This window comes from Crocodylus siamensis, chromosome 15 (genome assembly GCF_052110815.1).
Source record: "Crocodylus siamensis isolate JL-2025a chromosome 15, ASM5211081v1, whole genome shotgun sequence".
Taxonomy (NCBI): domain Eukaryota; kingdom Metazoa; phylum Chordata; order Crocodylia; family Crocodylidae; genus Crocodylus; species Crocodylus siamensis.
In genome coordinates, this window is record NC_143409.1 from 776,971 (window position 1) to 799,305 (window position 22,335).

At 70.2% G+C, this 22,335-nt stretch overlaps 3 protein-coding genes across 3 annotated transcripts; 2 read left to right on the forward strand and 1 right to left on the reverse strand.

Annotated features, from left to right (window-relative positions):
* Positions 1-12,083, forward strand: ANPEP (alanyl aminopeptidase, membrane). The gene is made up of 21 exons (XM_090029343.1): positions 1-355; positions 2,165-2,958; positions 3,445-3,587; positions 3,819-3,955; positions 4,052-4,178; positions 4,486-4,640; positions 4,805-4,918; positions 5,118-5,261; positions 5,651-5,716; positions 5,905-5,970; positions 6,312-6,484; positions 6,753-6,829; positions 7,132-7,265; positions 7,400-7,455; positions 7,600-7,747; positions 7,880-7,971; positions 8,333-8,443; positions 9,687-9,854; positions 10,992-11,132; positions 11,238-11,319; positions 11,574-12,083. The coding sequence occupies exons 2-21, from the start codon at positions 2,516-2,518 to the stop codon at positions 11,724-11,726; spliced, it is 2,730 nt and encodes a 909-aa protein (XP_089885469.1). The 5' UTR covers positions 1-355; positions 2,165-2,515; the 3' UTR covers positions 11,727-12,083.
* LOC149851978 (uncharacterized) lies at positions 11,755-14,354 on the reverse strand. Its single transcript, XM_090029523.1, has 3 exons — positions 13,149-14,354; positions 12,762-12,962; positions 11,755-12,239 (listed from the first exon to the last, which is right to left on the reverse strand). The coding sequence occupies exons 1-3, from the start codon at positions 13,711-13,713 to the stop codon at positions 11,755-11,757; spliced, it is 1,251 nt and encodes a 416-aa protein (XP_089885649.1). The 5' UTR covers positions 13,714-14,354.
* Positions 14,355-15,331: 977 nt separating this feature from the next.
* LOC149851979 (gonadotropin-releasing hormone II receptor-like) lies at positions 15,332-18,886 on the forward strand. Its single transcript, XM_090029524.1, has 3 exons — positions 15,332-18,058; positions 18,145-18,355; positions 18,432-18,886. The coding sequence occupies exons 1-3, from the start codon at positions 17,402-17,404 to the stop codon at positions 18,884-18,886; spliced, it is 1,323 nt and encodes a 440-aa protein (XP_089885650.1). The 5' UTR covers positions 15,332-17,401.
* The last annotated feature ends 3,449 nt before the right edge of the window (positions 18,887-22,335 follow it).

A 22,335-nucleotide genomic window follows, 5' to 3' on the forward strand; every position in this document is an offset into this window, starting at 1 on the left:
AGTCAGTCTAGTGCCCAGCGGTGACCAGCGGAGCCCAGCTCAGCCAGGGCTGGGTGATGCAGCCCTGCACATGTGTCTGCCAGGCCTACCGCCCTGCCTGGGCCTCGAGGGCTGCGAGCTTCCCCAGGATGGTGCCCTGCCGGCCCTAGTGTCCGGCCAGCAGTCTAGGGGTTAAGGTGACGGACGGGTCAAGGGTTCAGGTTACTTTTCCTGGAGCCCTCAGAAGAGGAAGCTCCCTGGAACAGCAGAGCCAGCCACAGAGGCACTCCCCGAGCCAGCGACACTGCCAGTGAGACTGCTCCCAGCTCAGACCAGGGCACCCATGAGCAGCGCGCCCAGAGGTGACCAGGCAGAGGTGAGTGGGAGCCCCCTGCTCCAGCTGCAGCCTGGCAGAGCTGCCCCTGGCACACGCCTGCAGTCCCTGCCCATGGTAGCAGTGGCTGGGCTTGGAGCTGCACAGAGCTGGCCAGGCTGTATGCATGTGTGCGTGTGTGTGGGGTGTGGAGGGGGGCAGGTGCCTGCGGGTGCACAGAGGTGCAGGGCACGTGTGTGCTCCAGCTCCAAGCTCCGGTGGGTAACAGGCGGCGTGTTTTGTGTGCGTGCGTCTGGCTTTGGGGCAGCTGCATGTGCCTGGGGCCATGGGTACAGCGGGGAATGCAAAAGAGGACTGTTGGGGGTGTGCATCTGTGCCCGGGTGCGGCTCTGGGTTCTGCGTGGCTTTGTATGGTCAAGGGGGCATGTTCTTGTGTGCTGAGGGCGAGGGCCTCTGGGAGGGGTTAGCAGGTGCCTGTGGCTGGGAGGGGCATGTGTGCACGCACGTGTGTGCTGAGGGATGTGTGCGCCCGTGTGTTTGCACGTGCATGTGTGGCCGTGTTTCTGCGGGGTGTGTGCATGTGCGTTTGTATGGGCATGTGTGCCTGAGGCCTAGGTGTGTGCGCTTATGTGTGTTTGCATGTGTACATAAGTTTGCATGTGCATGTGTGCCTGTGGGATGTGTGTACTTGTGTGTGTTTGCACATGTGTGTACCTGCAGCTGGGAGGAGGCGTGTGCATGTGCACAGAGCTGTCGGGCATGCATTTGTTCTGGTGTGGGGGCACGTGTGCCCCACGGTTTGCATGGCGCTGGCCGTCTGGGCCTGCTTGGCTGTGGTTTGGGCACACTTGGGCCGTGGCACGTTCATGTGAGCGTGTGTGCAGCAAGGGGTGGCCAGCTGGTGCAGAGATGGGAGCTTGGTGCGTATGGGGGGCACTGTGGCTGTGTGAAACAGGTGAGGGTGGGGCACGGCCCCTCCACCTCCTCCTACTGGGGGTTGCTCCCTGCTCCGGATGGGGCCGGGAGGGGGCCATTTCCCATAGCAGCAGCAGGGGCTGGTGGAGCCATTTCCCCCGGATCTCGTGGTGTTTTGTTGTGCAAAGCCACCCTGTGCTCCCAAAGCCACCCCCCACCCTGCTCCAAGCACGGCTCTTGGGCGGCAGGGACAGGCCCCAGGGGTAGGCCCCGGGGCGGCTCCTTCGTCACGGGTGGCTGGGAGCAGGGAGGGCTTCCCTGGCACCTGGCCCCCAGTGACCTGCAGCTTTCCCTGCCTGTGCGGTGCTGGAGCTGCCCCGGTGCAAAGTCCAGGAGCCCTGGGCACGTGGGGGCTGGGAAAGGCTTGGCTCTGTGCCGGGGAGAAGCGTGGAGTTTGCTCAGAGCAGCTGCCCAGTGCTGCCTCCACGCAGCCCACGTGGCCTCCAGCTGTGGGAAGTCTCGGGCCCTCGGGACACCGCCGGGGCTGCTCTGAACTGCCCCAAGGCCTGGGCAGGAGCTGGGTGGGCACAGGGCCTGGGCTGCAGCCTCTGGACTTTGGCCTGGCTGGTCCAGAGCGTTTGCTCCGGCTGGCTCCCCTTGCTGCCTGGCTGGGCTCTGCACGAGCTTGGTTGGGAATGGGTCACGTGGGGCCAGCCTCCACCAGAAGGGCCACAGGTGAATACAGGGCAGGGGAGGGGGGAGGCTACGTCTTGGCCCCGCTGGTAAACTGAGGCCAGGGAGGAGCTGACGCTGCCTGTTCTCTCCAAGTGCTGCCCGCCGAGGCCTCGCTGCCCACGTGCTGCTGCCAGGCGCTGAGGTTGGGGGGGCGATGGCTTCCCAGCCTCTAACCACTTAATTACTCACCCATTAACCCAGGGCTCATAAACCTGCCCGGAGCCCACAGATAAAAGCCAGCACCTGGGCCACAGCTGCCTCTTGCTCGTGCTCACGCCAGCTCTGCCATGGCCGCGGGGTTCTTCATCAGCAAGACGCTGGGCATCGTAGGCATTGTGTTGGGCATCGGCGCCGTGGCCACCATCATCGCCCTGTCCGTGGTGTACTCGGAGGAGAAGAACCGCAACACGGCTGCCGTCAGCGTGCCCAGCACCAGCACCAGCACCAGCTCCAGCTCCAGCCCCAGCCCCAGCCCCAGCACCAGCACCAGCACCAGCACCAGCACCAGCACCAGCACCAGCACCAGCACCCCCCTCCGGGGCTGTGTCCACCATGACACCCACCTCAGGCCCCAGCAGGCCCCAAAACCCCTGGAACCACTGGCGGCTACCCACCTCGCTGAAGCCGCTGAACTACACGGTGACGCTCCAGCCTTTCCTGGAGCCCGATGTCCGGGGCCTCTACATCTTCAAGGGCAACAGCAGCGTGATCTTCAAGTGTGAGAACGCCACCAACCTCGTGCTGCTGCACAGCAAGAAGCTCAACTACACGAAACAGGGCAGCTTCCTCGCCTCCCTGCAGGGCCTCGAGGGCGCCCACACGCCCGCCATCAACCAGAGCTGGCTGGAGCCAGGCACCGAGTACCTGGTGCTGACGCTGATGGAGTCGCTGGTGCCAGGCCACCGGTATCAGCTTTTCAGCATCTTCGAGGGGGAGCTAGCTGATGACCTGGCCGGCTTCTACCGCAGCGAATACATGGACGGCAATGTCAAAAAGTAGGTGGGGCTGGGGCTGGTCAGAGGTGCCTGTGCTCGGGGGGAGCCGGCTCCTGCCATGGGCTAGCATGGGGGGGCCGCTGGGATGCAAGGCCCCCCACAATGTGCAGTGCCAGCAGGGCAGTTGTGGGACTGGGGCTTCATGCCCCCAGCCTCAGCACCAGCCCCCTGCACCCCTGTTCTGCACCCGACCCCTGCCCCTCTTCCTGGGGCCAGGTCCCAGGAAGGGGCTGGGGGCGCAGAGGGTGCGTGAGGCTCCCAGCTTCCCCCCTCCACCTGCCCATGGGAGGGAGTGCCAGCACCACGTGGCACGTGGCACATGCCGCTGCGGCCCCAGGCTGGCTGCCATCCCGCTCCTTGCCAGGACACTGCCAGCGCCCCGAGCATGGCTGGCAGGAGGCCCAGGTGGAGGAGGGGGGTGCCAGGCCGTGGCGTGGGGGTCACGGCGGGACATGGCACCCCCTAACGGGCCGCGGTGGCCGTCAGGGTGGTGGCCACAACACAGATGCAGGCGGCAGACGCACGGAAGGCCTTCCCCTGCTTCGACGAGCCGGCCATGAAAGCCAGTTTCGAGGTGACGCTCATCTACCCATCCACCCACGTGGCACTCTCCAACATGCTCCCACAGAGTGAGTGGCACTGACGATGCGGGGTGGACACGGCTTGGGCCTCATGCTCATGGGGAGGCCCCCTGACAGCCTGCAGCTCCCCAGCTGCCATGCGGCTCCTCCCTCGCTGCGGGGTGGCCAGACCTGCCCCACGGCTGGCGGGAGAGTCGTTGAGGCCCAGGGAGCAAGGCACCTCCCCAGGGCAGAGCTGGGGGGTCTCCTCTTACACCCACCTCACTGCTCCTCTCGCAGGCAACAAGCAGCAGCTCATTGATGGCGTCATGTGGAACATCACCACCTTCCAGCCCACGCCCCTCATGTCCACCTACCTGCTGGCCTTCATCGTCAGCGAGTTCACCAGCGTCGACAACCAGACGGACAGTCTCCTGGTAGGGAGGGGGCGGGTGGCGTGGGGCCTCTGGCTGGCAGTGGGTCCTGGGTGCCGCCAGCCTCCGCTGAGCCCACCCCTTCTCCTCCCGTGACAGATCCGGATCTGGGGCCGGCCCAAGGCCATCACGGAGGGGCAGGGCGCCTATGCGCTCCGTGTCACCGGGCCCATCCTGCGCTTTTTCGAGAACCACTATAACACGTCCTACCCCCTGCCCAAGTCTGGTGAGCACCGCATGGGGCTGGCACGTGGCTGTGGGCATTTGGGCCACCTACACTCAGTATGGGTGGGCACGTTTCCATGGGGCGCTGCTCAAGGGTGGTGCTGTGGGGGGTCTCGTGGCCCGGTGGGGTCCTGTGGGGTCTGTGCTGTGGGTTGGTGTCCCATGGAGGCTGTCTCATGGGTGTATGGGATCCTGTGGTGGGTGTCCTGTGGGTGGGGGGTCCCATGGACATTGTCCTGCAGTTGGGGGGGTCCCACGGGTGCTGTCCGGCAGGGGCCTGTCGTGACCGAGGTGAGTCCATGTCCCAGATCAGGTGGGACTGCCCGACTTCAACGCGGGCGCGATGGAGAACTGGGGGCTGGTGACGTACCGCGAGAACTCGCTGCTCTTCGACTCGAATTTCTCCTCCATCGGCAACAAGGAGCGTGTGGTCACCGTCATCGCCCATGAGCTCGCCCACCAGGTACCTGCCCCACCTGGGCGACATCCTTCCCTGTGGGACTGGGGGCACAATGACCCTCTGTGGTGATGGTCCTGGGCGGCACATGGCACAGCCAGATGAGGCCCCTGGGTTGTGTGTTTACTGGGGCTCAGGACTGACCCCCCACTGCCTTTCCCCGTCCTCAGTGGTTTGGGAACCTGGTGACCCTGCGCTGGTGGAACGACCTGTGGCTGAACGAGGGCTTTGCCTCCTATGTGGAGTACCTGGGGGCTGATGCTGCTGAGCCCACCTGGAATATCGTAAGTCAGCCTGGACCGCCCCCCACCAGCCCCGCGGGCCTCGGAGCCCCCTCCCGTGAGGGCTGCCGTAGGCAGAGGGGGAGATGGGTCGGGAGGAAACCGGGTGCTGCCCGTGGCCACCAGATGCAGGTGCTGGCAGGACGTCTGCCCCGGGGCTCAGGCACCGGCCCTGACCCGACCCCTCTGCCTGCTCCTGCAGACGGACCTGATAGTGCTGAACGATGTGTACCGCGTGATGAAGGTGGACGCACTGGCCTCCTCCCACCCCCTCACCTTCCAAGAGGACGAGATCAATACCCCTGCCCAGATCAGCGAGGTCTTCGACTCCATCTCCTACAGCAAGGTCAGGCCCACACTGGGGACAGGCAATGGCACAGGCGCATCTAGGAAGTTGGAAGACGGGTACAGAGCGGGTGGTGCATGCACCCCCCTGCATCCGGCCATGGACCATGGAGCTGTGGCAGTGTGGCTCAGGGCAAGCAATTTCGGGAGCTGGCAGAGAGCAGCACCAGGACATCCTGCTGCGTCTGTAGCACCGGCAGCCAGGAACCAGCTGGGTGCTGGGGGCTGCCAGATGCCAACACAGCTGGAGGGCACCGTCATGCCTCTGGGGGCCAGAGTCACTGTTGGGGTTCAAGTGCCACCCTGCTGGGGGCACTGGGAGGACTGGGATGAGCTGCCGCTGCCCCTGCTCCTGGGACTGGGCTCACAGCCGGGCTCTGCTCTTTGCAGGGAGCATCGGTGCTACGGATGCTTTCTGCCTTCCTCACGGAGGAGCGGTTCAAGCGGGGGCTGCAGGTATGGGTCCCCGGGGGGTTATGGGGACTGCGGTGCTGGCACAGCAGGGTCCCAGACCCAGGGCTGGCTGGAGTGGAGGTGCTAACACTGCCCCCTCCCTGGCTCATGGGCTTTACCCAGGGGTGCCAGGCCCTGGCGGTGGGGAGGGGAAGGGAGCTCCGTCTCACATGTGTTGTTCTGTCTCGTAGTCCTACCTGCATGCTTTCCAGTACGGGAACACTGTCTACAACGACCTGTGGACTCACCTGCAGAAGGTACGTCCTGTTGCCCCCCCACTTTGCCCGCCGGGGCATCTGTGTCTGGCAGCGATGTTGTGCTGAAATGCCATGTGGCTGCCAGCACGGGGCAGAGCGAGACCTCTCGCACATGGGCCTCAGTTCCCTTGCACGCTGATACAGGCATGCAAAGCACTGGTATGCACATGGGGTGCCAGGCGGGGCTTCGACTGGGGCTCTGCTCCCTGGATCCCCCACAGCAGAGGGTGGGGCGGGGGGCAGGAGCTGGGCAGCCCCATGTGGGCTGGGCCCTGTGTCAGGGGCCAGGGGCTGGGCAGAGCGCAGGCGCTGATCCTCACCCCGCTCCCTGCCTGGTGCAGGTGGTCAATGAAGACAAGTTCAACCTGCCTGACTCCATCAAGAACATCATGGACCGCTGGACCCTGCAGATGGGCTTCCCCATGGTCACTGTGGACACCACCACGGGGAGCGTCCAGCAGCAGCACTTCCTGCTGGACCCCACGTCTGTGGTGGATCGGCCATCTCAGTTCAAGTGAGTGAACCCCTGCTGCCTCGCGCTGGGGAGGATGGTCCCATGCCGGCCCCCCCCCCCCCCGAGTGCCCTGGGGGGCATGAGACTGCTCATGAGACCCCCCCCGAGCATCTTGCCAGCCTGGGGCAGGACAGTCCTGCAGGCATGGGGCGGTGAGGACAGCAGCAGCCCAGGGGTGGGTCTTGCCTAGGGGGGTGGCAGGGAAGCCCCAATCCCGGGGTGAGGCTGTAGCCATCAGTCCACCCGCCTGTCTGTCTGCCCGGCACAGGTACAGCTGGATCGTTCCCATCACATGGAAGAACAACACTGGCAGAGGTGACACGTACTGGCTCATGCAGACCACAGGTACCGCCACTCTGGGCTGGGCAGTGGGCACTGGGTGCTGCACCAGTGGGTAGGGTGGGGGCATGGGGTCAGGCACCAGAGCGGCTATAGGGTGGCCCAGCGCCAAGCTGCATTTCCAGAGGCTGCAGAGCCTTACTGGGGGCATTTCCCCCTTGGCGCTCCCCCGAGACGCTGGCAAGGGCAGCAAGAGAGGGACTGGGGAGCAGCAGCTCCGGGGTGGGGACGTGGGCCTGGGCGCGGGGGTGGGGAGTCTCTGCTGCAGCTCCCGGTGCCTAACACCCCATCTGCTCCTCTCCCCCCAGCCACGGAGCCATCCTTCAAGGTGTCGCCACCCAACTGGCTCCTGCTTAACCTCAACGTTGACGGGTATTTCCGGGTGAACTACGACACACAGAACTGGAACCGGCTCCTTGCCCAGCTCAGCAGTGACCACCAGGTACTGGGCCCTGGCCCTGGCCCTGGCCGTGAGGAGCCCTGGGAGCCCCTGGGCCTGGTGGCTGCAGGGGAAGCCAGCTGGGACCATGTTCTGCCCCTGCCCCTGCCCCCTGTGTGACCGTGTCTGTCTCCCAGGTCATCCCGGTGATTAACCGTGCCCAGATCATCGATGATGCCTTCAACCTGGCTAGGTGAGAGATGGGGTGACAGCCCTCTGTGCCCCCCACCTGAGCCACATCCTGCCTGGCCTGGCTCCCCATGCAGCTGCAGGGACCTGAGGCAGGATTGCTGGTGGGATCAGCTGGTGCCTGACCCCTGCGGTCTCCCCACAACAGGGCAAAGCATGTGCCGGTGGAGCTGGCATTGAACACAACACGGTTCCTGCAAAAGGAGACCGAGTACCTGCCCTGGACTGCCGCCCTCAACAACCTGGCCTACTTTGAGCTCATGTTTGACCGCAGCGAGGTCTTCGGGCCCATGCAGGTGGGGAGCCCTCTCCATCCTGCCCGCTAGCTCCCGCGGGTTGTGAGCTGCGTGGTCTGCAGAGCACGCAGGAGTCAGGGCTGGGGCAGCAGGAGCTGCGGGCAGGGCTGACGCTGTGCTGTCCGCACACAGAGCTACGTCCAGAAGCAGGTGAAACCCCTGTTCGATTACTACATGAATGTGACCAGGAACTGGACCATCATCCCGGACAAGCTGATGGACCAGTGAGTGCAGGGGGTGGGCAGGGCTGGGACCCTCCACACCCGGCCATGGGCTGGCTGGGCCTCAGCTGCTGCTGCCTCGGGGGCTTCAGGGATCCCTGCCCATTTTTCCCACCTCTGTCCCTGCTGGGGGCTGGATGTAGCTTGCAGGGGCCGGGGGGCCGTGTGATCCCTGCCCAGGCTCAAACCCATGTGCTGCGGTGCCCTCTCCAGGCTTCTGGACCTCAGCCCCTCTGCCCCATCCAACCTGTGCTGCACGGTGCCCCTGGGACTGGTGCCCGTGGTCTGTCCCAGTAGGGTCCCCACCCCACTTCATAGGGGCTGCTGGGTCCCAGGCCCTGACTCCGCTGCCGCTTCCTGCCAGGTACAACGAGATCAACGCCATCAACACAGCCTGCTCCTACGAGATCCCCCAGTGCCTGCAGCTGGCCACCACCTGGTTCAAAGAGTGGCAGGCAAACCCCGCGAACAACTTGTGAGTGCCGCCCAGGGCTGGGCCAGGCCCCCCTTGGGGTGCGAGGGGGTGGGGGCCGGCCTGTGCACCCCACGCAGCCTGACCTCCCATTCTCATTAAGACACTGGGGGGGCTGTGGTGTCAACACCCACACAGTCAGATGTGTCACCATCGGGCGGGAGGGCCGCACCCAGAGAGTGGGGGTGGATGTGTCGTGTTCGACCTGGCGGGACGTGGGCAGTGGGGTCCCCCAGGGCTCGGTCCTCGGGCCCGCACTGTTCAACATCTTCATCAGCGACTTGGATGAGGGGGTAAATAGCCCCCTGCTCAAATTTGCTGATGACACTAAGATGTGGGGGGATGTGGGCATGCTAGAAGGGAGGAATAGGCTGCAATTGGACCTGGACAGGTTACAGGGGTGGGCGGATGAGAACAGGATGGGATTCAACACCGACAAGTGCAAGGTGCCGCACCTGGGGAGGAAGAACCGGCACCATACGTACAGGCTGGGGAACTCCCCTTGTCAGGGCAGAGGCAGAAAAGGATCTTGGAGTCATCATTGATGCCAAGATGAACGTGGGCCGGCAGCGTGGGGACGCGGTCAGGAAGGCAGACCACACCTTGGCGTGCATCCACAGATGCATCTCGAGCAGGTCCAGGGGGGTGATCCTCCCCCTCTATGCGGCACTGGTCAGGCCACAGCTGGAGGACTGCGTCCAGGTCTGGGCACTGCACTTCAAGAGGGATGTGGACACCATGGAGAGGGTCCAGAGGAGGCCACTCGCATGGTCGGGGGCAGCAGGGCAGGCCCTACGAGGAGAGGTGATGGGACCTGAACCTGTTCAGCCTCCACAGGAGAAGGCTGAGGGGGATCTAGTGGCCTGTTACAAACTAGTCAGGGGGGATCAGCAGGCATTGGGGGAGTCCCTGTCCCCCGAGCACCTCCAGGAGTGACCAGGAATAACGGTCACAAGCTGGCAGAGGGGAGATTCAGACTCGACATCAGGAGGTGCGACTTCACAGACAGGGCGGCTAGGGTCTGGGACCAGCTTCCAAGGGAAGTGGTGCAGGCTCCTACCCTGGGGGTGTTTAAGAGGAGGTTAGATGAACACCTTGCCGGGGTCGTTTGACCCCAGTACTCTTTCCTGCCGTGGCGGGGGGTCGGACTCGATGACCTGCTCAGGTCCCTTCCGACCTGACCAACTATGAAACTGTGAAAGTGCCCGTGCCCTGGCTCACCTGGCTGTGTGTCCTCCCCCTGCAGCATCCACCCGAACCTGCGCTCCTCCATCTACTGCAGCGCCATCGCCACGGGCGGCGAGGCGGCCTGGGACTTTGGCTGGCAGATGTTCCTCAACGCCACTGTCGTGGCTGAGGCTGACAAGCTCCGCTCTGCCCTGGCCTGCAGCAAGGAGCCCTGGATCCTCAATAGGTGGGGATGCGCCTGCCCAGGAGCCATGTCTGTGGGAGCGTGGGGTGCAAGGCTTCAGGCCATGTCCGTGGGAGCACAGGGCGCAAGGCACTGGAGGACATGGTGCCTTGCTGCTGGGCACCGGCCAGGCCTCTAGAGCACGGGGCAGCTCTGGGTGCCACGTTTGATAAAGGACATGGGGGAGTTAGAGAGGTGGAAAGGCGATTGAGAGCCGGGGGGTGGGCAAGTGACACAAGGAGAGGCAGAAAGAGATTGGCATGATGAGCTTGTGGAAGTGGCACTGGAGAGGGGACATGAGAGCGGTCTGCAGACAGCTGCAGGGGTGCCAGGGAGAGGTGGGAAAGTGCCTTCTCTCTCGGTGCAGAGAACCACGGCTTGAACTTGCAGCAGAGTACGTGTAGTCGGAGATGAGGAAACACTTTGCTGTCAGAGCAGAGCTGCTGCAGGAGAGATGCCGGGGAGGGGGGCACTCTGTCACTGGAGGATTCAAGGAGAAGCTGGATGGGCACTGAGTGGGGCTGATCTGGGTGCAGCGATGCCTGTGCTCTGCTTTGGGGATCTCCCAGGCTTTGGGCTCTGCTGGTTGCCCGCCCCACCACGTGTCAGGGGGTTTTAAGCCTCCCCCAAAGGCACCGGGTGTTTCTGCAGCCCAGGCTGGGGATGGGGCTGGGCTGCGCCAATGGTCCTGCTGGCACCAACCCTGCAGGGTCCTGGCTGGAGGGTCTTGCCCTCACGTTTAGGCTGAGCCCCGCACTGCACTGGAGGCGGGAAGGGATTTCCCCCCTGCTTAAACTGGTCTGGACTGGGCGGGGGTTGGCTTCCTTTGCAGTGGAGCGCAGCCTTGGCTCCATGGCCCTCCCGGCAGCGTCAGGATGTTGGCAGCCACAGCCCCTCTGCTTCCGTGGGGGCAGGGGCGATGCCTGGGGCTGTGTCGGGGTGACTGTCGTGTGGCTTCGAGGCCGCACACGGGGTTTGTTTGGGCTGGTTTGGACGAGGCTGGGACTGGGTGTGACCCCGCAGCTCCCTGGCTCTGGGAGGCTCTGACTCGGTGGGGGCGGGGGCCGGGACTGCTGGGCGGTGCCCGTGGCCCCGTGCCTGCCCCATCCCTGCCGTGCTGACGGCCGCCCCCGCCCCCAGGTACCTGGCGTACACGCTGGACCCTTCCAAGATCCGCAAGCAGGACGCCACGTCCACCATCAACAGCATTGCCCGCAACGTGGCGGGGCAGACCCTGGCCTGGAACTTCATCCGCAGCAACTGGGCCACGCTCTTCCAGCAGTGAGGACAACGGGGCAATGGGGGGCAGGGGCAGGAGGGGGGGCTGGGCGCACGGCGCCCCTGGGCTCGCCCGTGCCTGGCTCAGCCTGCCTCTGCCCCGGGCAGGTACGGCGGGGGCTCCTTCTCCTTTTCTGGCCTGATCCAGTCCGTGACGCAGCGCTTCTCCACCGAGTTCGAGCTGAAGGAGGTGAGGCCTGTCCAGGCAGGGAGGGGTGGGATGGTCCTGGGGCCCCTCCAGCCCAGCCCCGGGTGCCGGGGGTGCCTCCTCAGGGGATCTGGCCCCTGCTGTGTGCTCACAAGGGCCCCGGCGTGACGCTGGCCCAGGCACCCCCGCAGTTGGGGACTCTCAGCCTGGCCCTTGGGCTGGCTGCAGGCTTGGGGTCCTAGGCGGGGTTGCTGCTGCCTCCCCCCACACTGACGCCGGCCCCCCGCTCTCCGCAGCTGGAGCAGTTCAAGGTGGACAACATGAACGTGGGCTTCGGCTCGGGCACGCGGGCGCTGGAGCAGGCTCTGGAGAGCACCAAGGCCAACATCAAGTGGGTGCGAGAGAACAAGCAGCCGGTGCTGGCCTGGTTCAGGAGCGAGACCAGCTAACGGGGCCGGCGCCACCCCAGACCCAGCCTCATGCTGCAGGCGGCGAGTGGGGCAGGTCCCGGGGGCTGGGGTACCCCAGCTCCGCTACCTTGGGACCCAGCCCGGGGCAGCCCCCCGGCCCTGGGATACACTCCCGCAATGCTTTGCACTGCCACACTCCCGCAATGCTTTGCACTGCCTGGGCTCCTGGTTCGCATGATGCTTTGCGGCCCTTGCTGCAGCGCCTGCCCCGGGGGGCTTGCGTGCCCCGATGAAGCCCTCTCAGATGGGAGCGCGAGGGGAGCTGGGCCGGCTCCGCACCCACACTGTACAGTACTTTGTGCAATGCCAGCCCTGTAAATAAAAGTGTTGTGCTGAGCACCGGCTGCAGCAGGGCCGGGGGCTGGGCGCGGGTGCGGGGGGGCGGCCAGGCTACCGAAAAGGGCAGGCAGCTGCGGTGTGCCGCGGGGGGGGGAGCAGCCTGCGTGGCTTGCGGGGGAGCCTCTCGGAGGGGCCCGGCCAGCTGGTCCTCACCTTCAGCACGACCAAAGGGCACAGGCTGGGGCAGGGGCTCTTAAACCCTGGCGAAGGAGCGCGGCTGTCCCTGCTCTCCCCTGGCCCCGGTGCACAGCCTCCTTGCAGGGCACGGCAGCGGGGGGGGGTGGGCGCTGGAGCCCGGAGCCTCCCGTGCCCCGTGGGCACGTGCCCTCGTGCCCACCTCGGACCACGCAGCATCCTGACACCAGCTCTGGGGCCGGGCGCAGGCTGCACCCGCTGAGCATGGGACCGCGGTGCAGGACGGTCATAGCTGCAGTGCATGGACCCCCGCCGGGGCAAATGGGGAGCCCCCTCTGTCAAGCCTGGGGAAGGACAGACCGGAGCTCTTCCTCGGTGGGGGAAGCCCTGAAAAAGCAGGGTCGGATCCCGGAGGGGCACCCGGCCCCAGCTCCCCTGCCTGCAGCTCTGTGCGCCAGCTGTGCCAGCGCAGCCCCGGCCCGGGACACGGGCAGTATGCTGGGTCCCCCGTCCGTGCGGGGAGAGAGAGCCTGCAATGACCAGCCAGCCGGCGTGCAGCAGTAACGAGGTTTAATGAGGAGCCATTAGTTTCCAGGGGGACCCGGGGGCGGTGGAGATCCTGGGGGTCTGCAGCCGGCTCCGCTCCCCTCAGCTCCACCACTCCTGCGGCCAGGCTCGGGCGCTCTGGAGGGGGCTGTGGGTGAGCTGGGCGCTGTCCCGGGCCGGGGAGGTGTGACCCACCTGCAGCCAAAAGAGAAACCACCTGGTAACCCCCCCGCCTGGCAGGAGCCCGCCGCAGCCCCGAGGGCACCCCCCGGCACCGCCTGGGCAGCCCCCGCACGCCGGGCCCCAGCCGAGGAGAGCGGCAGGGCGAGCCGGCCCGGGGCAGCGCGGGGGCAGAGCCGCGGGCGCGGGCCGCGGACCTACCTGGCAGCAGGCGGCGGGCGCGGGGGGGGGCGGCCCACGGCCGCGTGTGCGCGGCTCCCGGCGCGGCGGCCGCGGAGCAGAAGGCGGGCGGCTCGGCGCGGCGCGGCGGTGCCCCCCGGGGCTGCGCGGGCGCCCGCGGGCCGAGCAGGGCGGAGAGGTGCGCGATGTAGCGGCTGGCCAGGCGCAGCGTCTCCACCTTGGTCAGGCTCTGGCCGGCCGGCGCCAGCGCGGGCGGCAGGAAGCGGCGCAGGGTGCGCAGGGCGCGGGCCAGCGTCCTCATGCGCAGCTTCTCGCGCTCGCTGGCGCTGCGCCGCGGCGCCCCGCAGCCCGCGCGGGCCCGGCGGCCTGGGCACGGCGGCGGGGGCCCGCGCCCGGGCCCGTGGCCGGCGGCGGCGGCGGCGGGGGCGGGGGCCGGCGCCGGCGGGGAGCTGAAGGAGTCGGGGGAGGAGGACGGGGACGGGGACGGGGACGCGGACGCGGACTCGGCCGGGGCCCAGCCCCAGAGCGCAGGGGCCGGCGGCAGGCAGAGGCTGGGGGCCAGGAGCGAGGCCGGGGCGCTGGCCATGGCGGCTGGGCTGAGAGGGGAGAGCCCCGGGCTGGGCTTTATGCCGGCCGAGGTGTGACGCCCCCTCCCCGGGCTGCCCGAGGTGTGAGGAGCCGAGGCCCTGGGAACCGGGGCCCATTTGCGGAGGTGTCGGTTCTCACTCCTCAGCCCCTTAATTGCTGCCTCCCCGAGCTGGGAAGCGTGCGGGGCGCAATTCACATGCCCCGAGGGCCGCTAATTTCCTTACCAGCCCCTGGCCCGGCTGCCCACGCCGTGCCCTCCCATCGCTGGGGCCCCGGGGCCCCCGGCGGTGCGGGGGGCGGCGTGGCAGGCTCTGGGCCCCGCATAGACGTGGTCTCCTGGCGGCGTGTGCAGGGCTGGGGCAGTTCAACGGGTTGCGGCTGGGGTCGGGACGCGAGGCCCCCGGGCTGCGGCCCTGCAGCGGGGCCGGGGGCTCGGCGCACCCCGGGCCCCTGCAGTGCAATAGTGCAGAGAAGCCGGCGCGGGCCGCCCGGTGCATCGGGTGCGGGGCAGGGCGGCGGCGGCGCCCCGCTCGGCACGGCGCAGGCCTCACCGCGGGAGCGTGGCCCTACAGGAGAGGCCGAGAGAAGGAGGCCTGTCGAGCTCGCCGGGGGCGAGCAGAGGGCCGCGGCGGGCGTCTGTGCACGTCTGGCGGCTGCTGCGAAAAGCGGGGGCCGGCCGGGGGGAGGCGACGGCTCCAGGCCGCAGCGCAGACGGGGATTAGGGGGCAGGGAGGGCCCGCGGCGCGGCCTGCCCGGGCAGGGGCATCTCCCTGAGCTTTCCCAGAGGAGGCGGTGGGTCAGCCGTGCCCCCAGAGCTCCTTCGGGCCGGGGTCAAGGTCCCCGCTTCTGCCTCTCTTCCCCTGCAGGCCGCTGCGGCCTGCGCTGGAGCCCTCGGCCCCCCTGTCTTAGCACGCGGCAGGGGGGAGAGACCCCCGCCCTGGAGCATGCTGCCGGGGGTCCCCGAGCCTGGCGGGGTCACCCTCCGGGGGCCGTGTCCAGAGCCCGTCCCCGACCCCAGGGCCTCAGGCCCCTGCGGGAGAGCTCAGCCTTGGGGGCCGTGGGGGCCGGCACCTGCCCAGGTGGGGGCTGGATCTGGGCGACGGAGTCTGCCGGGGCCTGGGGGGCCACAGGGGCTGGGTGGGGAGGGGGCCGCAGTGCAGCTTCCCCAGGGGGCCCCACAGCCCTCCTGGGCTCGGCCCCCAGCGCATATGCGGCCGCAGCTCTGGAGATAAGCCGCCGGGCGGAATAACTTACTCCAGATGGTGCTGGGCCTGGGGGCCGCAGCACGTGGCCGGGGGCTGCGCGGGGGTCCTGGCATGCCCAGCCCGAGGGGAGGGGAGCCCTGCCGGGGCGAGGGCAGCAGCTAGTGAGAGGGGGCAGGGCAGGGCAGAGGGTGCCGGGGTCCGCAGCGGCTCGGCCGCGCCCCACTCCAGCGCAGCGCACGGGCCCGGGATCCAGCGCCGAGGGCAGGGCGCTGCGTGTCGGGGCGAGGAGGGGTGCGAGGGGCAGGCGCGCTGGGGGTGCCGCGGGCTGCAGCGCCCGGGCTCGGCCTTGTGCGCGAGCAGGGCCGAGCGTGCAAACCCTGCGGCTGTGCGGGACGGCTCGCCTGCGGCACGTGTGCAGGGCTCGAGTGGCGGGGGCGCCTCTGCCAGATGAGATCCTCCCTGTAAGATCTGAAAACCATAACGGGGGGCAGGGGGTGTCTCCGACTGTATTGGGGCATCCTGGGGGCAGCCCAGTTTTGTGCAGAGTCCCCCAAGAGTCCAAGCGTAGTTCACGCCCCGCGCGTGTGCACACGCCTGTCTCCCTGCACGCGCCTGCGTCGGTGGCGGGGTCCGCGCGCCCCGGTCCCTGCAGCCCCTTCCCGCTCTGTTTTGCTTCCCAGCCCCGCAGCGCGGCCGGGTTTCCCTGGAAACTTTCACACCGTCCTGTCGAGTGACACCTGGGCCGGGCCTGGGAACGGGGCTGGCGGCTCCCTCTCAGCCCCTTCACACCTCCGCTCCCCTGCACGCACGACGCGACCGCAGGCCTGAGCGGCTGCCCACCCGGGACGCTGCCTGGCTCGGGGGATCTCGTCCCCCGCGGGAGGGCCGAGGGGGCTGCCCAGCTGGCCCAGGGCAGGGGTCCGGATCGGGCACGTGACAGCCAGGCCTGGTCGGGCTGGGCCCGGCTCTGCGGGCAGAGCCCCGCTCGGGGCGAGTGAGCTAAGCTCTAGCCCCGCTTCGCAGATGGGGAAACCGAGGCATGGAGCCGGCATGACATGACCAGGTTCTTGCTGTGCGTCGGTACCCAGGTCCCTGCCCCGGGGGGACAGGGCGGTGTGGCGGGCGTGGGCAGCGCGGGGTGCAGCGCGGCAGGGAGCAGACACCCCCGCCCACCGCTCCCCCGTGCCCGGGGACCCCGGCTGCTGGCCTGGGCCGAGCCTGGGGGTGGCGAGGGGCCTTTGTTGCCACCCTGCCCATCCCCACAGCAGGCAGGGGCCGGGGCACTGGCCAGGGCCTGTCCAGACGGGGGGGATGGGGGCCGCGGCCATCGGTGCCCCCACGGCCGGGTCTCCTCGGGCCTGGCCCATGCGCTGCCCCTGGCGCCGGGCCGTGCTTGGTGCTGGGCACGGGCCGCCGGACTCCTGGGCTGTGCCCAGCAGGAGCTCGGGGAAGCGGGGGCTCCGGGGTCCTTCGCCCTGCCCGGCGCCTCCCTGCCCCGTGGCACCCTGCGCGCCCGGCGGTCACCAGCGCCGAGGGGCTCTGAAGTGCAGCAGGGCTAAATGCACTGGGCTGCACCCCCTGCCCCCCGGGGCCACCACGGAGGGCTGCCCCCTCTTCTCTGCAGAAGCTGGGGGTGCCCAGGAGTGCCCCCCGCTGCAGGCCAGGCCAGGCTGTGCCCCGTCCCGGCTCAGCGGCTGAGGAGAGGGGGCAAGACGGTTCGGTCCCGGAGCCGGGCGAGAGCCGTGTCGGGCAGGGGTCGGGGCGCTGGGCTGGTGCTGGGCACCGTGTCCGCCCTGCGGCTCTGGCCCCGGAGCGGCGCTTGGAGGCCCAGTGTCAATGAGGTTGGCAGGCGGCTGCTAATGCGGAGCCAGGCCCCCTCCCCGCCCGGGCCCCGGCGCCAGGGACCGGCCCAGGCCCCGGGCTAATCAGGCTCGTTCCTCCTGCCGGGGCAAGGGGGCTTTGAGGTGCAAATAGGAGCCCACGGCTCCGTGCTGCGGAGGGAGGTGCGGGGCCGGGTCACGGCCCGGCCCGGGGCCTGTCGCGGTGCGGCTGTGGGGCCAGCCCCTCGGTTGGGCCCCGGGGCACCAGGCCACATGGCAGCCCAGCACTGCCTGTGGGTGAGTGCACATGAGCGTGTGCACGCAACCCCACACATGCGCAAGCCTGCCTGAGTGTGCGAGTGCTTTTGTGTGCAGCTGCACTCACGGTTGCGCCCGTGTGAGCGCCTGTGTATGGCTGCGTGTGGCTGGGCGTGAGCATGGCGGCGGGTGTGCGAGTGCATATGTGCAGCCGTGAAGGATTGCACCCGGTTGGGGGTGAGTGCACGCATGTGGCTGCACACAGGTTGGACGTGTGAGCGCACGTGTGTGACAGCACCTGGCTGCGGGTGAGCGTGGCGGCACACAGCTGCGCGCGTATGAGGGCACACGTGAGAGCAGCGCGACTACCGCGGCCGTGCCCGGTGCAGCTGTGCAGGAGCGCATGCGTGAGCACCTGGCCGTGCGGGGGGCGGCCGCACACGTGGGCCCCCGCGCGGGGGCTACGTCAGGCGGCACCAAGGGCGCCGGGCGGCCGCCGCACAGCCCCGCGCCGCCTCGGGGACAGCCGCAGCCTCCCGGCCCGCAAGGGCGGCCGCAGGTGAGGGGCCCCGCGCCCGGGGCGGGCGGGATGAACGGCAGCGGGGCCGGCGACGGGGGCGCGGGGCCCGTGCGGCTGCCCACCTTCTCGGCGGCGGCGCGGGCGCGCGTGGGCATCACGCTGGCGCTGTTCGCGCTGGCGGCGGGCGGCAACGCGGCCGTGCTGCGGGCGGCGGGCGCGCGGGGCCCGGGGCGGCGCTCGCACGTGCGGGTGCTGCTGGCGCACCTGGCGGCGGCCGACCTGCTCGTGGCCGTGGTGGTGATGCCGCTGGACGCGGGCTGGACGGCCACGGTGCAGTGGTACGCGGGCGACCTGGCCTGCCGCGCCCTCATGTTCCTCAAGCTGCTGGCCATGTACGCCTCGGCCTTCGTCACCGTGGTCATCAGCCTGGACCGGCAGGCCGCCGTGCTGCGCCCGCTGGCCCTGGCGCGCGCCCGCCGCCACAACCAGCTCCTGCTGCGCGGCGCCTGGGCGCTCAGCGCCGCGCTGGCCGCCCCGCAGGTACGGGGCCGGGCGGGGGCCGGGCGGGGGCCGGGCGGGGGCCGGGCCGGCCGCGGGCGCGGGGCTCGCGCTGTGTCCGCTTCCAGCTGTTCCTGTTCCGCGCCGTCACCGTCGCCGTCGGCGCCGCGCGCAACTTCACGCAGTGCACCACGCGCGGCAGCTTCCCGCGGCGCTGGCACGAGACCCTCTACAACATGCTCAGCTTCGCCGGCCTCTTCCTGCTCCCGCTGCTCATCATGGTGTGGTGCTACGGCCGCATCCTGCTGGAGATCTCGCGCCGCGCCGGCGCCGGCCTGTGTGAGTGCCCCGCCGGGGCGGGCGCGGGGGGGGGGGCGCCCCCGGGCCGCCCGGGGCTCAGCCGCCCGCCCCGCAGGCTCGTCGCGGGAGGCGCCGCTGCGCCGCTCGAGCAACGCCATCCCGCGCGCGCGGCTGCGCACGCTGCGCCTCAGCCTGGCCATCGTGGGCTCCTTCGTGCTGTGCTGGACGCCCTACTACCTGCTGGGGCTCTGGCACTGGTTCTGCCCGCGCGCCATGGAGCGCCACGTGCCGCCCTCGCTCGCCCACCTCCTCTTCACCTTCGGCCTGCTCAACGCCTGCCTCGACCCGCTCACCTACGGCCTCTTCACGCTGCCCCCGCGCCGCGCCCGCGGCTGCTGGCCCCGCGCCCGCCGCCCGCGCCCCGCGCCCGCCTCGCCGCCCGCCGGCCCCGCCTCCTCCGCGCCCCCGGCACCGGCGCCCCGCGCTCAGGGCGGGCCCGAGAGCCGGGCGCTGCCGGGCGGCGGCCTGCGGGCACCGGGGACCCGCCCGGCCGGCGCGGTTCAGGGCTAACGCGGCCCGGCCGCAGGGCCGGGGGCACCTGCCCCGCAGCGGTTTGCGTGGACGTGGCCCGCCCGCTTCATAAATGTTCATGACAGGCCTCGTGACTGGTTCTTGCCCCCGGCGGGGGGCGGCTCTAGGGCCCTCGGCCCGGCCCCGGGGCACGTGCGGAGCCTCGGCCGGTGGTCCGCTGGGTGGGGGGGCATCGCCGGGGTCGGGGAGCCCCGGCACGGCTCCGCGGGGGGGGGGGGGGGCGAGCTGGGCCCGGCTCGCGGCGGGGGGGGGGGGGCTCTAGGGCCCTCGGCCCGGGCCCGGGGCACGCGCGGAGCCTCGGCCGGTGGTCCGCTCGGGGGGGGGGGGGGCATCGCCGGGGTCGGGGAGCCCCGGCACGGCTCCGCGGGGGCGCCGGCAGGGAGCGGCCAGCACGCTCCGCTCCTGTCCCCGGGGCTTAATCCGGGGAGATTTTTCCTGGAACCGCCTGCTCCTGCCCAAGGCCGGGCGAGGCCGGCTCCGCGCTGCGTGGCAACCGCTGCAAGGCCGCGCTGGCAGGCGGGGCAGCAAGTGCCCCGGCCCCGCCGGTGCCCCGCAGCCGCGTGGGTCCCTCCCCGCGTGGCCTCGACGCGGCTGCCCGCCGGGACGGCAGCACGAGGCCGGGCGGCCCAGCGCCGCGCACGTGGGCGGGGACGAGGACGAGGACGAGGACGGCGCCGGGGCTCGCCGCGGGCGGGCACCTGCTCAGCTGCTTGGACGAGGCCGCGGGGGGGTCGTGGACCCCCGGCCCGGCGGCTCCCGGCTCAGGCGGGGGCAGCGGGGCCGGGCCCGTGTCTGCCGGGCGGAGGAGCCTTGGCTGGAGCATCGTCCCGTGCTCCGGAGCTGCGGGGCTCGCTGGCTTTGGGGTGGGCGAGGGGGGAGACGGGGAGCTCCGGCCGCGGCGCAGGCGGGCGGGAGGGAGCTGCCCGCCGGCCCCGGCACGGGCTCTGCCCCGCTCCGGAGAGGGGCCGCGGGGAGGCGGCTGTGGCAGGTCCCGGGTCCGCTCCCTGCTGGGCCCGGTCCCCCGTGTCCGCCCCCGGGCCCCGCCGGGCTCAGGGCTGGGAGCCGGGGGCCGGCGGCGTCGGGGCTCCGTGCCGGCGGGAGCAGCCCTGGGCCCTCGGGGCTGGGACGTCCCTGGCAGGCGGAGCTGCTCTCGCCGCCCCCGGCCCCGCGGTGCATGCCCGGGCACAGGCGGGGCGCCGCACCCCGGGGAGGCGGGTGCAGGGCCGGGCCGGGCCGGGCCGGGGGGCCGGGGGGCTTGAGTCCGCCCCGGGGCCGCCGGACGGGACACGCCGTGCGTGGGGCTGGCTCGCTCTGCGTCTCGCTGCCCGGGAAGGAGGCGTCGACGAGCCGCCGGGCTGGCGCTGGGCACAGGTCTGCGCGGGGCAGGAGCCCAGCGGGGCCAGTAATGGCTGCAACATCCCCCGCGGCAACAGCACGCGTGTCCTGCCCCACGCGGCGTGTGCGCTAGCTCCGGGGACCGGGAATAAGCACCGGGGCCCGAGGGACCGACACCAGCCCCGCCGGTCGCTGGCGCAGCCCGGGGCGGGGGCGGCCGCTGCTCGCCACGGAGCTCCCGAGCAGCGCGACCCCCGACCGCGGTCTCGCCCACGGCCCCGCCGGCCACGCAGGTCCCGGGCCTCCCGCAGCCGGCGGCGCGTGTGCGAGTCCGTCCGCAGAGCCGCGCGCGTGGGGCAGCTGCTGTCCCGGGGAAGGGGGCCGGCCTCGGGTGAGCCGCGCCTGCCGCGCACCAATGCCCGGCCCCGGGCCGCGTGCGGGAGTGCCCGCGGCCGCAGCCGCGCGGGGCAGGGAAAGGCCCGCAGCTCCTCTGCTCCGGGGTGCTCCCGGCCCGAGCCCAGCTCCAGCTCCAGCCCCTCCGCGGCCCCTGACGCGCCTCGGGCAGCCCCGCACACGGCGCGGTGGCGGCTGGAGCCTCCGCGGGAGCGGTGCGGAGCTCGGCGCTGGAGCGGGGGGAGCTGCCGGACCTGCAGCCGTGCCGGGCGGGGCCGGGCCGCAGGCGGGGGAGGCGGCGCCGGCGCTGTCGGTGCGCCCCGCGCCCCCCCGGGCTCCACGTGGCGGCGGGGCCGGGCTGAGCCCGCGCCCCCCCTCGTCGCGTGCCGGCTCGGTCCGTGCGGCCCCCCGCCCGGGCAGCCCCGGGGGCAGACGCCTCCTGTGGCCCAGGGCGGGCGGGCGGCCTCTGCCCCCTCCGTCCTCTTCCCGGGACTGGATCTGCGCCCCCGGCGCGATGCCTGCACCCACTGCAGCAAGCGGGCATTGGGACCCTTGGACCTAAGGGGGCTGCTAGCGTCTGTCCCGGCGAGCGGCTTTGGGGATTAGCGGTGGTCTCTCCCCCAGTTACCCCAGCGCCCTTGAAGATCTCAGCCTCTTTTTGCCCGGGAAGCGGTTGGCACGACACAAGCGCAGCGGGGCCTTTTATTTGCACGCATCTCTGTGAGGAAGGCGTGGATGCAGCTTTTCTTTTATCTCAAGCGGCACCGGGAGGCAGCGGTGATGTCTGGTGGGTATCACCTCATGAGTCTTTCTGCTGGCACCATTTATCCCAGGGCAGCACAGCTGGAGTCACACCTGGAGCATCGTCGCTCCGGGGCTGTGACTTTCTCCCTCGCTCTTGCCCGGTGTAGCCACGTGAGCAAGACTTTGCAGGGCAGGCGTGCCTAGCTTGTGTCTGTGCTGCCGCCGTAATGGTGCCCAGATCGCTGTCTTGCCCTTTCCGAGCGTGGCGTGAGCTTCAGAGAAGTGGGGGAAGTCTCACAGCAGCTTCATTGGTCTCTCAGAGCTGGTCAAACAGGCGGTAGATGGACAGACGCGTGGCCGGGATGGTCGAGACAGGGATGTGGGCCCCGCCAGCCTGCCTTTCCTGGGACCCTATGCGCGTGTGCGCGGGTGTGCGCAGGTACATGGCTGCACGCATATGCGCATGACTGTAGAAAACTTGCCTCGATCCGGGGAGCTGCCGGGTGGAGGTAAGACCCGGGTGGCGGGTGCCACACTCAGCCGAGCCGATGGCAGCAGCCGCGTGTCCCGCAGGCCTGGAGGCCGGGGCAGGAACGCCCCGCGGTGTGCCAGAGGAGGGAGGGGGCACCCCGATGCCATCAGCGCCCGCGTGTGCAACCCCAGTGCGCGGGGGCCCGGCGGGGCCACGCAGCCTCCTTGCGGCGAGCTGCCTGGGGCTGCGGCCCATGGGGACGTGGCGCCAAGTCTCGCGGGCGTCATCCCTGGCTGGACGGGCAAGACCGGCAGCGCACGCCCCGACGAGGACTCCGGCGAAGTAGCATCAGAGGCCGCTCCCGGGTCTGGCCGCCCGCCCCGTCCGACCTGGCCTACGGCGGGAGCACGGGCCCCGCTCCTGTCCGCGGGAGCCTCTGCCCTACCGCGGCACAGCCCAGCAGCTCCTGCCAACCCCCCAGCCC

What these genes read in the sequence shown, in the direction of transcription:
- ANPEP (XM_090029343.1), top strand. Translation starts at nt 2,516, where the DNA reads ATGACACCCACCTCAGGCCCCAGCAGGCCCCAAAACCCCTGGAACCAC. An exon ending in CTGAGCCCACCTGGAATATC is followed by an intron (nt 4,919 to 5,117) that starts GTAAGTCAGCCT and finishes CTGCTCCTGCAG; the next exon opens with ACGGACCTGATAGTGCTGAA. An exon ending in GCAAACCCCGCGAACAACTT is followed by an intron (nt 8,444 to 9,686) that starts GTGAGTGCCGCC and finishes CTCCCCCTGCAG; the next exon opens with CATCCACCCGAACCTGCGCT.
- LOC149851978 (XM_090029523.1), bottom strand. Translation starts at nt 13,713, where the DNA reads ATGGCCAGCGCCCCGGCCTCGCTCCTGGCCCCCAGCCTCTGCCTGCCG. An exon ending in CGCCCGCCGCCTGCTGCCAG is followed by an intron (nt 12,963 to 13,148) that starts GTAGGTCCGCGG and finishes TTTTGGCTGCAG; the next exon opens with GTGGGTCACACCTCCCCGGC. An exon ending in TGCTGCACGCCGGCTGGCTG is followed by an intron (nt 12,240 to 12,761) that starts GTCATTGCAGGC and finishes GTCGTGCTGAAG; the next exon opens with GTGAGGACCAGCTGGCCGGG.
- LOC149851979 (XM_090029524.1), top strand. Translation starts at nt 17,402, where the DNA reads ATGCGTGAGCACCTGGCCGTGCGGGGGGCGGCCGCACACGTGGGCCCC. An exon ending in CCGCGCTGGCCGCCCCGCAG is followed by an intron (nt 18,059 to 18,144) that starts GTACGGGGCCGG and finishes GTCCGCTTCCAG; the next exon opens with CTGTTCCTGTTCCGCGCCGT. An exon ending in CCGCGCCGGCGCCGGCCTGT is followed by an intron (nt 18,356 to 18,431) that starts GTGAGTGCCCCG and finishes CCCGCCCCGCAG; the next exon opens with GCTCGTCGCGGGAGGCGCCG.